Raw genomic sequence first — 18,361 nt, 5'->3', positions numbered from 1 at the left:
AAGGATAGTTAGATTACAATACATAATTGGAGATCTAAGAAAAGACCTAATGAACTGGACAAATAACCATTATCTTATTCCCTCAATAATCAATTGCATATAGATGAAGTGTGAGGAGAAAATGAGTGGTTGAATTACCACATGCATTAAAGAATAGCTCTTTCAAAGAACATGGAAATCAATAGCTTTGTCTTGTGGTGGAGTTGAAATCAAGATGAAGCCAAAGTGTATACGACAGGACCTACACAAAAATAGAGTTGCTCATAATATATAAAATTTGGGTAAGAATAACAGGACCTGTGGTATGAAAAGAAAATGTCCTTACCCACTGAATTTGTAAAATATTTATGTTAGTCAAATACCATCAATAAAGTACACGTGCAATTTACCAATTGCACATATAATCAAGAGACAAAAAGTATATATGAAGTGACAACAAATATGTACTTATTTAATTAAAATCAGGTTAATATTTAAGCATGACATTGGTGCAAAAAAACGTATTTGAAAAATCGTTTAGTAAACTTTGATTCTAAGAAAAACAAAAAAATTTTAAAACGCGGTCACATTTTTTAAATTATTTGTATAACTATAAGCTTTGGTTATAAAATAATTTAAGCCTATACTAATATATGCTTTGGTTTTTCATAGAACCAAATTCTATAATTATGCAAATAATTTTAGAAATGTCACTAGTATTTTTGTAAATATTTGTGCAGCTATAGACTTTGAAAGAACCGAAGTCTACTCTTCTGCCAAGAGTTAAATTTTAAGAAAAGTTACTTCCCTGCCTAGGGTTAAGCTCACATGCTTGGTGTTTTTCTATAGTGAATCTTTCAAGATTATGTTCCAAGGTTTGTATTCCCCTCTTTTGAACCCTAAAAATGATATGATGATATGTTTGATTTATTTATTTCCGTATATGTATATTAAAAGCATGAAATTTGTATGAAAATATATATTTCAAGACTAGTTCTCAATTTTTATCTATGCTGCTTGTTTCTGGTTCATTTGGTGGAATTAATTTAGTTTGATTTTCAAGTTGTTTAATACAGTGTTGGAATTACTCAATGATTTTTTTTTTTAAATACAACAATAGCCTTCGGTTGCCCAAAGAACCGACTGAAGCCTATAGTTGAATAGGCTTCAATTGTTTTTTAGAACCGAAGCCTATTCCTTTTTTTTTATTTAAATTTTTTTATTGTTTTGGGCTTCGATTTTAGAGACAATTGAAGCTCAATGTCAAAATTTATGCTTTGACTTAGAATCGAAGACCAAAGACCCCATTTTTATCTTGTCTTGATATGCTTCGGTTTGAAAATCGAAGTACAATGTCAAAAATAACCAATGTCAAAACCCTTTGATGCACTACTATGAATAAGTTTTAGATTGATGATTAATTTTAAGGTGATTAATACAAGGCCAAGGTAACATTAGGAATTATGGAAGATTAAAGATGAAGGGATGAATCACTTTCGTGAGTGAAGATTTGCTTAGACAATGTACGTATGTTGGTGAATTTTATGTTGGAAATATTTTAATATAATTTAAAAAATAAATAATTAAAATAAAATTATATTATTACTAATATTCTTCCTAGACTTTTAATTTTATGGGTTAATGTTATTTATGATTAACGACTATATTTTTATTATAATTTACTCTTGTGTCTCCTTTTTCTACCTATAAATACCACCTAGGTACGTGGGAAAAGACACAACAAAAACAACAAACACTAGAGTTTTCTCAAAAGTGTTCTTCTTTTCTTCTTTATACTATGTCTTAAAAAAATGGTGTTCATAAGGTTTGGAGATCCTTCGTTGCACTCGATCGATGTAACGGGTTGTTGTATCTCGAGAGAGAAGCGCATATGATTTTGTTTTGTCTTGTGCAGTAGGGGCGTTTTCTGTCTAAGGATAGTGTTATAAGAATTATTGGATCTTTGATTAATATTATTTTGTTCATATATATGTCAGTATTATTATTGCTCTAATAATTATATTATAATAATTTTATTATTAATAGTATTATTTGCTTAATCATTTTCTAACATTTTGTACATATTTCCAAAAAACAGTTCACCTTCTTTCACCCCCTTCTGAAGTAGAAGTTGTGCTAGGGCAGCTGCGAAACCCTCCTCCCATCTAGCGGAATTGTCTTTCCTCCATGTAAGTTGAGCTTAAACTTTCGTGTTTCTCCTTTTCCAACTTTGTGCATTGGTTCTGTCATGGGTTCTTTCTTAGAACCTCATCTTCGTTCTTGTGTTAATCTTTTTTTCAGCCCTTTAATTGCTTTTGGACCTGTGGTGTTCTTTTTGTTAGTGTTTTCACCCATTAAGTTTAACTCTTAGTCAAAGTAAGGGAATCTACGGCATTAAAACATTTTATTTGAGTTTCTTGCATGTTTTTGGTTTTAAATCGTGCTTAAAATGCTGGTTTGATGTTCGTGGTTATGTTTTTCTACTTTTTTTATTTGGGATTTTGGGTTTTTGCATGCTAAAACTAGTGAAAAATGCTATTCTAGCTTAAGTGAGAATTTTTGGCTTAAGCGAGATCAGTCTAGCTTAAGTGAGAATTTCTAGCTTAAGCGAGAATAACAGAATTTCACTTTGCTCTCTGTTCGACTTTTAGCTTAAGCGAGATCAATCTAGCTTAAGCGAGACCATTCTAGCTTAAGCAAGCCCATTCTAGCTTAAGCAAGACCAGTCTAGCTTATAGTCTAGCTTAAGCCAGAATTGCTGCTAAATTTTAATTCCTTACTTTAACTTGTGATTGACTAAGTTAATGTTAAAAATATGATGTATAAAGTTATGCATGAATGATGTGGCATTTGACCTGTACTTGATGTGTTTAGCTGGGATGATAATTTTTCTAAGATAACATGTGAAATGTTGAAGGTAAAAGAGTTTTAAGGGAAATTCTTGGTGGTGTGTGTAAGACCCGAGAAATTTAAATAATTATTTAATAAATACGAGTAATGGAAGTCTTTATGACACTAATTATTAGTCTTTATGACATGAAAAAATTACTAGTTTAAGTGGTTGAGAGTACTTAGTTGAATTGAGACGACTTGGGTTCAAGTCCTATGTGTATCAATTGTGTGTTATTTTAATGATATGTTTTACCTTGATGCGTTTGACATTGGAGGGTTGTGTGCTTGAACCTTGGCTTAAGCGAAATAGACTTCTTTTTGCCAAATTTCTTTTGTCATGAAAGAGAAGGGTGAGAAAACCTAGCCGTCAAAATATGAAGCTAGGAGGTCTGTAAAACCATCAAGTTAATGAGAATTGATGGCTAATAAACATTACAATGATTATTTTCGTTTTTTTATTTAATTTAATTAAAATAGAAGTGGAGAAGGGAGAGGGAAGGGAATTAGTTCTGAAAAAAAAAAGTGCAGAGGAATTGGGATTGAGAGGGGAGAGGTTCTAGGTGTGTGGAGGAGTCAAAGAGGAGGAGATTTCTTGTGGTTATTAGAAGTAAAGGGAAGAAGGAGCGGGAAAGGAGAGTAAGGAACTCAATTGGAGCAAGGATTCCAAGTAAGAGGAGTTGTTTCTGTATGTTTTTATTCGTGCATAATGTATTGTACCTTGCTGTGATCAAATTGCATGAAAACCCCTTCTCTCCACGCTGTTTTTCAAAGTTTCTAGGTTTCTGCCTAGAAACCGCCTAGCGGTGATGAAGGTGCCGCCAGGCGACGCATCCTTTGACCCAGTTTTCTGGGTTCTATCATGAACTCCTTGGCGGCGAGATGGAACCGCCAGGCGAGGCATGTTGTTTGTCACTGTTTTGCTGTGTTTTTGTGTATTTCATGATATGTTGATCTTCCAGTTAGACTTCTATGTCTGTGTGATTGCGCAATGCTATGATATTCCTATTATTGGGGTGCTTGTGAATTATAAGTGGGGATGTAAACATGAAGAGTTCAAGTTGGAATTAAAGAATTAATTTAAGTGGTTGGATTTAGGGGTTTATCGAGATGTGATTGTAAGTGTATGGTATTGATTAATGTATATATATAAACGTTGAATTGAACACTTGCGTGCTTCCACTGCTATGAGATAACAAAACTGTGAGAAGTGGAAATGGATTCTCACGGGTGCGAAAAACCTAGGTACTTACCCAGGTACTGATGCACCGCCTGGCGGCAGTCGTGTCGCCACCAGGCGACACTTGCAGACGTAGGGAAGTTGGGAAAATTAGTTGGGTATCAATGATGGAGGCTTTGGGGAGTTAAATTGAATTGTGAGTAGGCTGTAATCATGGAAATATTGCGAATATAGGCCATTTCATGAAGGAAATTTAGTAAGATGGGAAGTATTAATTGAATGGTTAATTTGGTTATTAAATATGGAGGGTAGGGAAAATGGAATGACTAGACTTGCAAGTAGGACTAGAAGTAAGGAATGGTTTGGATTGGGTGTGGTAATTGAGTTATGACTGTGAGGTTCCTAAATTACAGTGGCATGCCTAAGTTAATTGAAGAGAATTAGGTTTGGAAACTTATGTGATAAAAATAGGTTGGTTAAGTATAGGATTTGTTAATGAGCTGAATTTCGTAACAGGAATTGAGTTAAGAGTGTGGTTCTGTCATGAGTTGTAGGTAGCCTATGGTTGTACTGTTTTCCAACTTTTCATTTAGAGTTAAGTTTAATTGGAGGAATAAAATGGGGGTGTACTCGAGACTGAAGCAATAACGTGTGTAAGGCATTGGGAATCAGGTATTGCAAATTGGAGGTGTGTCTTGAATCAATTAAAAGGCATAGGCAATGTGTTAGGGTGCTAAAACCAATAAAAATCACATTACTGGTATGCTACTGATATAGCGCTTGGCGGCATGAGGAGGGCCGCCAAGCGATAGGAGCAATAGGGATGTCGCTGCAACGCGTGGCGCCTAGCGGTAAGGTGTGATCTGTCAGGCGATAGACTTTAAAACAATGGGTCTAGGAGAAGCCTGGTGCCTGACGACAATGGTGTCCCGCCAGGCGGTCTACACATGATTTTTGCCTGGCGGCGCTTAGGCAGCGCCAAGCGATATTGTTGTAGGCAATGGTTTGCGTGTGTTGTTTGTACACAATTATGCGAGACTTGGATCAGGAGATATTGTGTCATGAGCGGGTAGGTTCATGGATTGTGGTGAACACGTGATGATATGAGCCGGGAGGTTCATATCCTGATACTCTCGTGTGGGGATACGAGCGAGTTGGTTCGTATGATCCGTGCTCACACTTGAGAGATGCTGCGAGCGGGGAGGTTCGTAACTGGTGGATCACGTGTGTTGGACTACTAGTGGGAAGGTTCGTAGAGTTGGACTATGAGCGGCGAGGTTCGTAGAGGTAGGACTACGAGCGGGGAGGTTCGTAGAGGCAGGACCATGAGTGGGTAGGTTCGTGAGAGCATCATATATCCTGAGTCCATGGTCAAATTAATTGTGTGAATTGAAGGTTGAAAAGCCTTTGGGTATTAAGGTCTTGGCCAAGAACTAACTAGAATCAAACAGTTGGGTGTATTTTGATATTATTAATTTAAGTGTTAATTATTTATGAGTTCACCCTTTCTCTTTGTGCTTGGCGATGATCGTGTGATTTATCATACGAGAGCAGATGATATTCTAGGTGATATTGTTGATGCATAGCGATGGAGAAAGGGTTAGCTTGGGGGACTAAGTTAGGGATTTTATAGTGTTTTCTACTATTTTGTCGGATTTTGGAACTTGTAGTAACATTATTATTCTAGTTTTATTTAAATTATGGTGCGTTGAATAATGTTTCAAATTTTCCCGCGTTTGGGATTAATAAAAACTTTCAAGTTTGATTTTCAATTATTAATTATTTATTTTAATTAAGTAATTTCCAGTAGGGACGTTACAGTGTGGTTAGTGTATGTCTTGATATAGAAGATGTCTAGATAAGGAAGATATTATGAGATCTAATAATCACTCATACTCACGTAGAGTAGAGTGATTATATGATGAGAGTGGTAGGAGATCCTAGTCTTGGGAGGTGTTTGAGCTTGAGACATATTGGGATTAACCTTGTGATTGATTGGGTGATAACCCCTTTTGGTTAGATTTTGCAGAGTTTAGAAATCAACGTAGGTGCATACTTCCTTAGAATTCTATATTAAGCGCATAATCTGGATATTGCGTCAAGAGTCAGTTGAGTGTTTAATTGAGTGAAAACTTTGTGAGTTAATGTTTCTTTTCTCCATGTATGTGTGTCTTGAGTGATGTACTTAAGTAACTATTATTTACGTATAAATGCTTAAACACACTAGCTTACCCTTCTTTCTTTTTGTGTTTGTTTCCTTGTTGTGTTTTCCTTTTTGCAATGATCACCAAATGTTGGTGTAAGCAAATGTGGAGAACCCTGGTGATCATAAGGACGACAAAGATGTTGATGTGTAGTTTATTCTTGTTGGTTATTACTCTTTTGAGCATCTTTTGAAAAATTGGTCTTACGTAATTCCTTGCTCTTTTGAGCAATCTTTTGCCAATCTGATTTATGTTTTAAGACATGTTTATGGCATTGTTCTGTGCCATGGCATTTCTATTTTAAATATATTTTGGGATGACTGTAATGGTTAAATTCTGATATACTTTCTGGTATTTGCTCTATTTTATTATAATATATGATGTTTTATTTATTATAGTTATTCTATTAAATGGGATGTCACAATCAATATAATATTCCTTGATGAAGATAGATATGATACAAAAATTTAAAACTCGTTAAATATGAAGATGAAGATAAGTTTTCATTTCGAAGGTGAGAATGAGATAGTCGAAACCACACTCCTCCAACTCTGCCTATTGCAATACTAGTCCAAAACCATAAAGAAACGTCAAGAAAGAAATAATATAATCAGTTAAAAGTAATCATTGATAATGTATATAAATATAACACATAATCAATAATTATGTCAATCAATTAATCTTCTTTTGTAATATAATTAATTTTATTATTAAATATATTTTATAAATGAATAAATGGAATTAATTAATTTATGTTTATCAAATAAATTTAAAATATTTTTTCTAATATTTATAATGTTTTATAACTTGCATTATTTTTTATTAATTATTGCATTTTTAAATTAGTTTAATATGAATGATTTCTATATTTTTTAAGGATATTTAAAATAATTTCACACTAATTAGGAACATCTTTCATATACAAGCTAATTACAATTGACAATAATTATAATCCTAATATATCTTTTATTATGTAACAATCCATCATAAGTTATATTATGTAAAGTTAGGAAAAGAGCCTTTATGAAGACATATGTTAATTGTTGATCAAATGGGATAAGTGTTGTTCAAAATTGTCTCTCTTTAATTTTATCTTGTATAAAATAGCAATCAATTTCAACATCGTTTATGAAAAATTGGGTTGTCTGTTATATGAAGAGCAACTTTTTTATCACAAAATAAAGTCGGAGGATGTGGCAGAACGCCTAACTCATGGAGAAAAGTGTGTGTTGATGCTCAAGAAACAATCAATTCTAGCAGGTGTATTGGGTGCATAGTAATATCAAACAAGTATCGTATCTACAAAGATTTGTTAATATTTTCCAATATTTAATTTTGGATTAAATTGAATGGAACAATGTTTATTAAAAGTGCAATGATCATAAAAAAAAACTTTAAGAAGATTTTGAGAAATATAATGATAAAATGTGTTGATGTTGGATTTTATCTCTTCTTCTATTGTACTACTACTCATCTTTTATATTTAGATGCAATTCATTCAATATTCTGGAAGTAATCTAAGGTAATTCTAGACTCATTCCTGTAGTATAGAACCTAAGGACTCCAAACCCAATGTGATTACTCACTCTTGGTTGAAAGAATCCTTGCCTTAAGTGCAAAACTTTATATCTAGCCTAAGCTTTAGATCATATATACTAGTCTCTAACAAGAATGAGACTAAATCTTGAGTAGTGGATGAAGGTGTGTTTACAAATTCTCATTCATGTTGCAATATCATATAGAAGGTTTTGACAATGGAAGACATTAGGTCTATCATCATCATGACCAGAGATTGTAACTACGAGTAGTCATCATTCAAGCCTTGTAGGAATCAAGTAACACAATCATCCTCCCTTTCTTTCTATAATCTCGAAAGAAGTCCGCAAGAGTAGGACATGGAGAATGTACAAACCAGAACGCACCGATACAACTTTATTTCTTTCCATAAGATCTTTAATCTTGTATAGTATTCAGAAACACTCGAGTCACCTTGTTTATAGTTTTGTATTTGATCTTGAAGATCCGCCACACGAAATTTATCTGAATGTGAAAACATTTCTTTGAGGTCGTTCCAAATTTCAGATGCAATGTCCATTAACATCATGGACTGTTTCATGGAGGGCGTTATAGAACGTATCAACCAGAACATGACCATTCAGTTGGAATGTCGCCAACCATCATGGAGGAAATCAGTTGATAAGAGGGTGATAAGTGTATAGTATTAATTAAATTTCATATCATTTAGACACTTATCTTACACTAAATCATTGTAAAAATCATTAAAATTGCCTTAATTTTACATAATTACGTAATATGGTGATGAGAAAGTATAAAAAGTGGAATTTAATACATTTTGTGCTATTTTACAGGTAAAATGAAGTAAATTATAAAGTTGGTGTTGAGCCCTAAAAGTTGCAGCTCAAGCCAAAAGATGAGCTGATAAAGTTAAATTTTAAGCCTACGGTTGAACAATGAAATTTGGCGCTTAAGCCATATTTTAAGAAAAGTTAACAGCAAAATGAAGCTCTAGATTTGAAGCTGAGTACGAAAAGGAAATCTCCATGGCAGGGAAACCTCCATTGCTGGCCTGCAAAAGATGGATGCCCAAGGTTGGGAAGAAACCCACTTTGAAAGGAAACCTCTGTGGCTAAACTTCAAAGATGGAAGTTGGAGCAACACTTGAAAATCTATAAATATAGGGCATGACCCTTGGGTTTTATATGTTGATTTGAACGTTGATTCTAATGTAGTTCTATACTATAGTCTAGAGAGAGAAACACTTATATTAGTGTAGTTTATAGTAAATATATTGTAAAACCTATGGAAGGAAGGATGCTACTCCACATTCATCTTGTAGAGATCATCATGAGCAACTAATTTCTCTATAGATGGAATTGAATGTAACTTATAAACTCTCTCTGTATTACATCTTATTATATATGTATTGTGTTCTTGTTTCTATGTGTTAGTTACTTGATTTGCGTTTCACTCCGTATTGATTTGGTCAATTATCATACCTCATCAACACTAGATGCAGAGACATCTGGTCTAGTGTTTAGATCCAATCAATTCTCCTGACCCTTGGCATATACCATACATGGATATGCAGGATCAGTTGGTTTAAAGAGTCTTGTTCTCAAAGCAAGGGTTCCTCCACCTACATTGGGAAATCTTGTGTCTAACACCCTTAGGTTCACTTTCACAGACATGTAGTTTGATCTACAAGTTAAGCATATTTCCATGAATATTAGAAATAAAGAACATGATATATAGATAATTAAGGGTAATATAGTAGAGTTAAGAGGCCAACTTCAATACCAACGTTTTTATCAGCATCATCTATCTCAAATATAGTTTTATTTATCTTTAGCAATATAAAAACCAAAACTCATCTATTGTTCTATTGCCAAACTTTGAGTCAAATTATAGAGCACTGATCTAGTTACCAAATCTTTGTAGATAAGACCTTGTTGCACTACAACAGACCCAATATACTTACTGGAAAATTTGAACCTTTCATCGGGCCATTAACGGAGGGCAAGGAAGACTTTCATTGACAAATCTTTTCTTGTTCTTGGTTTATAGGGCTACCAACATTTCATGTTGCCTTTGATGGAAATTAGTCTTTGTGCAAAAAGGATAAGACAAGAACAATTGATCGGTTTTCACCAGGGTGTAGGTAGGAGGAGTTTGCTGGATTGATAAGATGATCTGGTGGTATGTTGTTTTGGCTGGAATGAGCCATGGTTGATAACAAGCAGCAAAGAAAGATGTGGAAGCAAGGACATAAATTCCAAATTTGATACCATATCAATGCTTATGGTATGGCCTAAGATTGTGAAACTTTGCGTAGCTCTTTATTGATCAACTCAATTGTATCAGTATAAAGGGAAGACTTTTATAAGGCATAATTTACAAAAGAATGAAGAAGAACTAAAGGATTTAACAAAAGAAATAACTAACGGTATAACATAGAAGAGCCAATAGAGAAAAACAAAAACTGTTTGTATTTCTAACTGTAATAACTCAAGAAGCAATCAATTCTAGCAAGAGTATCGAGTGCATAGTAAGTGTCGTATCCACATGGATTTGTTAATATTTTCCAATATTTAATTTTGGATTAAATTGAATGGAACAATGTTTATTAAAAGTGCAATGATCATAAAACCAACTTTAAGAAGATTTTGAGAAATATAATGATAAAATGTGTTGAGGTTAGATTTCATTCTTCTTCTATTGTACTACTACTTATCTTTTATATTTAGATGCAATTCATTCAATGTCTTGTAAGTACTCTATGGTACTTCTAGACTCATTCCTATAGTCTAGAACCTAAGAACTCCAAATCCAATATGATTCCTCCATTTTTGGTTGAAAGAATCCTTGCCTTAAGTACAAAACTTTATATCTAGTCCAAGCTATAGACCATATACTAGTCTCTAACAAGAATGCGATAGTTTGATTGGACCACAATTTAAGATTAGTTTCCCAACTCAGTCCAAACTAGTGGAATAAGATGAGTAATTAATTCACCCTAGCAATAAGCATAAATCAAACCATAAATATTTGAATACAAGCATACATAAATATAAATGAGGTAATAATACAAAGAATTAGAATAAATTACGTCCAACCTTTAACACATGAGAGTTCAACTTCTCATAATGATGATAAATGCTAAACTCATGGAGTTTGTTGTACCTCCCATATATGCCCCTAACTAAGATATTCTACTTTATTTCAAAGAGAGTGTCTAAATAAGCCAAGAATGAGATGATAAAACTAAAGGCAAGGCCCTATTTTTATAAACTATTTTGGACGGTGCTTAACTTCATTTTATGGTGCTCAACAACAAGGGGTTTCTTCCTATGTTGGGTTTTGTTTTAGCTCAGCCCTCATTTTTGATGATTTGAACTTCAGTTTTCCTTCTTTGGAGGGTTTCCTAGGTAACTCAAGCCTTTTGTTTGGTGCTTCAAGTTTTCTCATGCAGAGGGTTTTATTGTGTGGCTCAACACCAGTCTGTGTCGCTCAACTTCAATGTTATAATTCAATTCCTTTCTTTGTCGCCTTGAGTGCTCAACGTCAATACTTGTGGCTCAGGTACAACATTACTATTTTCTCCCCAAAGTCGTTGCAATTCATCAAAATAACATTAAATTCAAGAACATTTAATTCTCTATACCTCATTTTTTCAAACTCCTATGGAAATTTAGGCATTCTTTACACTTATCAGTGTGCAAACTTGTTAGTTCACTAACAACATTGAAATGACATGAGACTCGACTTTCTGAGATACTAGTGACTATTTCTTGGTTCACATGACACGAGACTTACATCTAAAAATTACAATAACTGATAGTGGATATTTCAGTTGTGGAGCAAGATGTCCAATCCAAATCATTATATGCCCTCAAGTAGATAGAGGATCTAATGAAAGTAGTTTGTCATGGCTTGAGGTAGATTTGATATATCACACCATTCTAAGTGTTGTCTACCAATATGAGTCACAAGGAGAAGACATAAATTGTGATACTAGGTCCATAACATTGACAAATCTTTGATGTTGGCTTAATGGCAAAAGTATCTTATGACAAGTGAAATAATCGATACATAACCTAATGAATGCACTTGAAAAAGTCATAAAATCAAAGTGTACAATTTCTCTTTTAGTCCATAAATTGACATTTTAAGTCGACAAACTTAATTCTTTTCCTATTTGTGAAACCTAGAAAGAAGTCACATATAAACTTCTTATAATTTTTCATGTAATCAATCTAATGAATTGGCTATTTTTTTATTGATGCAACACTACATCATACCTTTACGTGTATAATTATTGTACAAAAGTCATTTCCTTCAACAAATTTGGCATCAGTGAGTATATTTAGTTACTTAAATTTTTATTACTCTCTACAAGTTAAAGATTTGTTGAGCAAAATCTTATTTGTTAGACAAATTATACATAATTTGTTAGGGGAATAATCATTTGTTGAGTAAAAAAGTTTATAACTTATCATTTACTCTCTAAGATTTGCTAGACTCATGTAGAACCTAAAATCCTTTTATTTAGTCCCTATATTTCTTTTTATATGCAATTTATTCCCAATTTTGAGCAATGTTATTTCCTTCAAATTAAGACAAAATTTATTTTTTGTATAAATCTTATGTTATTATTTTTCTTGAAATTAATTTTTTTTATTAAATATTTTTGGAAAAAAAATTAAATTATAACCTGAAAATCTATACCAAATGAAAACTAAGAAATACTTTTTGAAAGCAATAATAATTATAAAAAATGAAATTTTATATATATATATATATATATATATATATATATATATATATATATATATATATATATATATATATATATATATATATATATATATATATATATATATATATATATATATATATATATATATATATATATATATATATATATATATATATATATAAAAGTATGTGAAGTCAAGATTTGAATTTTGAAAAATTATACTATTCACTTATTAATTTTAATTTTTTTTCATGTCGTTTTTTAATTTGGTATAGATTTTAAAGTTAGTTTAATTTTTTTTTTCAAAAATATATAATAAAAACGTTAATTTTAATAAAAATAACAACATAAACTTTTTAAAAAGAAATAAATTTTGTCCTAAGATGGAGAACATTATTCTATTTATAAAAGATTGAGACTAAATTAAATAAAAAAACGTAAAAACTAAGTTAAGATTTGTCAGGTTACACTATTACTTGTCATGTCACATTGATAATATCATACGACACAACTTTAAAATGATAGGTAAAAAAAGTTTTTTAAAAAAATAAAAAAATTCATACAAACTAAAAATAATATATAAATTGACATAGTGTCTTTAACATTTTTTTTACAATATTAAGAAAAAATTTAATCGAATATTTTTCAAAAAAGTTAGAACTAAATTAAAAAAAATGAATAATTAATTTAATATTTTTGAGAAAAAACAAAAATTAAAAGAATAATGAAACCTTAATATTTTTATATAATAAATTTAAATATATCGGAACCACTACAATTATAGTTTTCTCGTAGATTTAATTCAGCTTATATGCAAACTGCACAAACATTTAAACTAGATAATTAAACAAATGACTAATCTATTTTAAACCTATCGGTGTCAAGAAGAAGGTTTTAGTTATTATAAATCTAGTTTCTGTCGTATTAATCATTAATCCTACTAATGACTAAGTAATATTAGGATAAAATTTATAAAGTTATGTGAATTATGGGTCAAAAGACGTGAAAAGAATTTAATGAATTGTTAAAGTAATAAGCCTAGAATTATTACCCTTTTAACTTTTTTATCAATTTGTGGAATTTTAGACATTAAGACCGTGTTCTTTTCAAGGTGATTACTGTTTATAAAAGATAGGAAGCGATGATTTAGAGAATATTTTGTGTTCTTTTTGGTGGAATTGAAAGGGAGAGAAATCGTTCATTTGCGAGATGGATATCCATTTTGTATCGTCAAAAGAGATTTGAGAATGATTTGAAGCACTTTACTATTATACCCTCGTCTAAAGAGAACTATGATGAAACACATGGCACAACACGGAGGGGAGAACAAATCTATAATATTTGGATCTGGATCTGTTGTAGTTAGAATCAGATATGTTTTAAGAAAGAAAGTGTAATCGGATCTGTTTTTGGAAAGGAAAACTAGAATAGGATAAGAAACAAATAGATCCGATTCTCTTTTACTTGGATGTATTTGAACTAAACTAGCTTTGCATGCATGTTTTGTTTAAGTGGTTAGCTTTTCATGCAACCTAATCACTTCTTTTTCTATATTATTTAAAATTAAAATATTAAATTTTTCAAATCAAATATATTATAAACTTTTTTTCAATTAATAAATATTATTAATAATTTTATTCATGATAAAATAAAATATCAAAAATTAATTACAATTTATCTAAATATCATTTTATATTACTTTCAACACCAAGGACAATTAGGTAATCTGACTTTTTCATCTATTAAATTTAATTTTTTTAGTCATATCAGTCAAATTCTTCACAAATTTTCACAAAATTACTCTCAAATCCACCCTACTATCACCTCCACATTCATAAAAAAGAACAACATAAACATCACCTTCTAATCAACCTAAATCAATCATCTTCCTCTTCCTCAAATCATTATTCACATAAGAACACACCCTAAGACTGTGTTCGCTTCTACTGATAGTACTATTACCATAGATTTGTTGCGATGGATTTGTGAATGAAATCATGTTCACATCCACCAATTTGAAAGAGAATGAAGGAGCGGATTCGGAAAATAAATTTTTCATTTCATCCTCTTTAAACATCAGAGATTTGAGTGAATATATTACTGTTTTACAAATATATCCCTATATATATAATAAAACCACTAAATTATTTATGTGAACCCTAAACTATCATATTTTTTAAATAATTATATATATAAATATATTATTATTTATTATTATATTTTTATATATAATAAATAATAATATATGTATATATAATAATAATAATTATTAATAATATATATATATATATATATATATATAAATATATAATAATTAATATATTAATATATCACAATTAATATATAAAATAATTATTATTTTTAAGTATATAATAATTAATAATAATAAAAATTATATATAAATATGTAGAATAATTAATATTAATTAAAATTATTAAAAAATAATAATATATATAATAATTACTATTATTAATTTTTGTATAATTTTTTTTTAAATTTAATTGTATAAATTTTTTCACATTCATAAAAATTTAAACTTTTTTATTTTAAAAATTCATATAATTTTAATATTTGTTTTAATTCGTATTAATTATTTGTAATTATTTTTATAACATCAAATTACAAAACCATTATCTTTTTTTCATCAAGGATATTTTGGTAACTTTTTAATTTTATCTACTTTTACAATTTATTTTATCTATCACATCAATCAAATCTCTCACTAATCTTCATAGAACTTATCTCCAAATTCACTCATTTTATCCTCTAAATCCACTCAAAAAAACACATATATCCATTCATTTAAATCCACACAAATCCATTTTCACACTCTCCCTCAAATCCATCTACACAAAAGAACACGCCCTAAAGGATCTCATAAAATTTTCTCTCATTTTTTATTTTTATTTTAGAGACTTGATTTGACTCTTCATTAAAATTTCTAAAAACCAAAAGGCCATTTTAATTTTGAAATTCTGGATTATTTTAACTAATTATTGCAATTTCAAAGTTAATTGATAATTAGTTTTCCTCTTTGTCACGAGATTAGGTTTTCCTTTTCTTTCTTTTTTACTTACAAAAAGTTAAACCGAACCGCAATTAGGATATGTTTTTATTTTATTTCTTTTTTCTGCAGTGGAAACTGCAGAATTCTAAATTCGCAGCTGAGAAATCCCTAAAAAGGGGTTTATAGCAGAGAGCGTAATCAGAATCCAAATTCCGATTCCGAAAGCAGCCACCAACGACCACCGAACCAGTGTCGGTACTCTCTCACTTCCCTTTCCTCGGTACTCTATTTTTTCAGCTTTTTCATTTCTTTCTTCTTTCCTATTTTTTTCCCCAAAATTCATCACCGTTTAATTCCCCTGTTGTTACTTACGGCACGCGCATGTTTAGTTCTCTGTTTTTTGTACAGTTTCTGAAAATTTTTCATCGGTCTGCGTCTTTGAGGGCAAGCTCAGCTCAGCTCAGCTCCTAATAATTCATCACTTTTTTGTTATCATTTTAAATTTCAAATTTTTATTCTTAGATTGAACGTGTTGTTAGTTTCTGTGGAGCGGTATTTGAGCATGGCATCTTTCACTTTTTAGTTGCAGAGAAGCATCATCGGGGGTTGAACCCTTGTTTGTATCCGTGGTGATTGTGCCGTGGCATTATCCGTACTATGAAGAGGACTATGCCATGGAGTGATGATGACGAGTCATCATCTTCACATTCAGACTCTGAACATGATAGTGAAGCTGGAGCGGAAAACTCCAAAGGTATTATTTAATGTACATCCTCTCTTTTTTGTCTGGTAGTTTTTATCACTCTGCTGATTGCTCAAACTTTGATTCAATGTGAAAGTTATACACTTTGCTTGGTTATGACAATAATTCATGGGGGAGTGACAGGTGCACAAAGTATCTTGACAAATTTGATTCAATTCAGCAATGGATGTACATAGGCTCTTGTTGGGGTTATGTCGCACTCCCATGTTTTGTGTTTTGTGCTGTGGGTGTATTTCATGAAATTCACAACATAAATAGCGATTGGATTATCTTTACTGCTTTTACAGTTATCTTCTTTGTGCCTATAATGTGGATTGATGCTGACGCTCATCCTAGCAATATGAAACTCTGTCATTGGTTTAATCCAATGGTATCGTGTTGCTGTGGAATTTTCTTAACTTCTGGAGAAGGGTATATTGGATAAAAGTCCCTTGTAAAATCACACTGATGAATATCTTTTTTTCTAATAAGTCGTCCTTCATTGGTAGGCATCTAATAGCTTAGAAGTATTGGCTAAAGCAAAAAGATAACTGAGGGATAATCTTATGGTTGAGAGTTGACACAATTTGATCATGCCCTACTTTAGAAGCGATTATCTGTTTTTAACTGATATCGATAGTCTCTACTGACGTAGATTCAGTTGTTGAGGGTTTAAACTCACCCGCAAGTTGAGTTAGTGCAATATAGTTTCTGATCTGTCACTATTCAGTTGCTGATTGACAAAGTCTTTGGCTAGGATGAATTACCCATCCAGGTAATAATACATGGACCCTCCATTATTACAAACACCCATTTGATCCATCCATTTTTCTATATCTTCTTTTTTCTTACCATATATTCTATTGGATCTATCACTTCTCTCTTTTATTTCCATATCTCTCTAGGGTGTCTGCTAACATTACTCTCACCTATCTGTTGCTAGCCTCACTATAGGAGTTGATTCTGATTTCTCTACATCGTACATGCATTAAAAGGGTCGACTAATTTAAGCACACAATTAACCATGTGAACTATTGTACTATTTTGGCTTCACATAAATTGTTGCAAGAATTTGTTTGGCATCTTGAACTGTAATTTTCCGGGAAACAGAAAATGAGAATATCAGAATCGTTAAACCTTATCCTGACTTGACTTGATCATAGTTGGTGGCATGGGGTTATTTCATGAAAATACTGGAGAGTACCATATAGCTTTAAAAGTTGTCTCCCTAATTTTGTCGCTTTATTAAAAATTTTTGTGTTCAGGTAAATCTAGGAAGCAGAAAAGTGGTGTAATTGACTTTGAGGCTCTGAGGAGACATGGGTATAGAGGTGGACCTTCGGTCCTAAAAGTACCAGCACCCAGAGAAGGGGATGAGTCGAAGCAAGATTGGTCGTGGTCCAGTGGAAAAGAAAAGCGTGCAGAGAAGGAGATTGAAGAATCATATGAAGAACGACAAAAAACAAGGGAGGCTATTTCCCAAGGAGAGCAGCTGCCAGCTGCCCTGACTAGGAATGACAAGAAGAATCTTTCTTTCTCTCAGAAAGAAAAGAGGAAGAGAGAGTTGGGTCAAGCTAGCAGGGGCAAAAATTATGTTGAAGAAGAGAAGAGGCTGTTGAGAGAGAATGGTATCTATTCTGGTTTTGATGCTTGATTTTCCACAGAACAATACCCTTCATATTGTTGTACAAAGATACTCTCATTTTCTTATACTCAAGGACTTGGTTGCAACTTGTAGTCAGTGGTTTAAAACTTGACAGAAATTATTAGGGGTTGATCATACCCTTTTATGATGTGGCAAAAATATTAAAAAAAACTCGTATTGTAGGAATTGTTTCTGATGGTTAACTTGTTTCGTTGAGGTGATTTTTTGGACAAAGATTTATTTTTTCAATTTTAAATATTGTGAACTAATAGCATTTTTGTTGGGAATTGTTTAGGGGGTTTCGAACTTGAAAGTTGCTTTTCTAATAATTTTTTCTTTGAACAATTGGTGTTACGGTTGCCATAAACGAACATATATTTTGAAAGATTTAGGACGCAATTTTAAGACAATTCGAGTTTCTTGAAGATTATACTGAAC

At 31.6% G+C, this 18,361-nt stretch overlaps 1 protein-coding gene across 3 annotated transcripts; it reads left to right on the top strand.

Annotated features, from left to right (window-relative positions):
* Window positions 1-15,623: 15,623 nt before the first annotated feature.
* On the top strand, window positions 15,624-18,126 carry LOC114190021. 3 transcript variants are annotated; one of them, XM_028078768.1, is made up of 3 exons: window positions 15,624-15,816; window positions 16,120-16,290; window positions 17,544-18,126. In XM_028078768.1, the coding sequence occupies exons 2-3, from the start codon at window positions 16,194-16,196 to the stop codon at window positions 17,930-17,932; spliced, it is 486 nt and encodes a 161-aa protein (XP_027934569.1). In that variant the 5' UTR covers window positions 15,624-15,816; window positions 16,120-16,193; the 3' UTR covers window positions 17,933-18,126. The 3 variants fall into 3 exon arrangements, with proteins under 3 accessions (XP_027934569.1, XP_027934570.1, XP_027934568.1); XM_028078769.1 differs by having other exon boundaries at window positions 15,637-15,787; XM_028078767.1 differs by having other exon boundaries at window positions 15,638-15,791.
* Window positions 18,127-18,361: the final 235 nt, after the last annotated feature.

This window comes from Vigna unguiculata, chromosome 7 (genome assembly GCF_004118075.2).
Source record: "Vigna unguiculata cultivar IT97K-499-35 chromosome 7, ASM411807v1, whole genome shotgun sequence".
Taxonomy (NCBI): domain Eukaryota; kingdom Viridiplantae; phylum Streptophyta; class Magnoliopsida; order Fabales; family Fabaceae; genus Vigna; species Vigna unguiculata.
The sequence above is the reverse complement of the archived record's forward strand: the minus strand, read 5'-3'. Positions and strand labels throughout refer to the sequence as shown.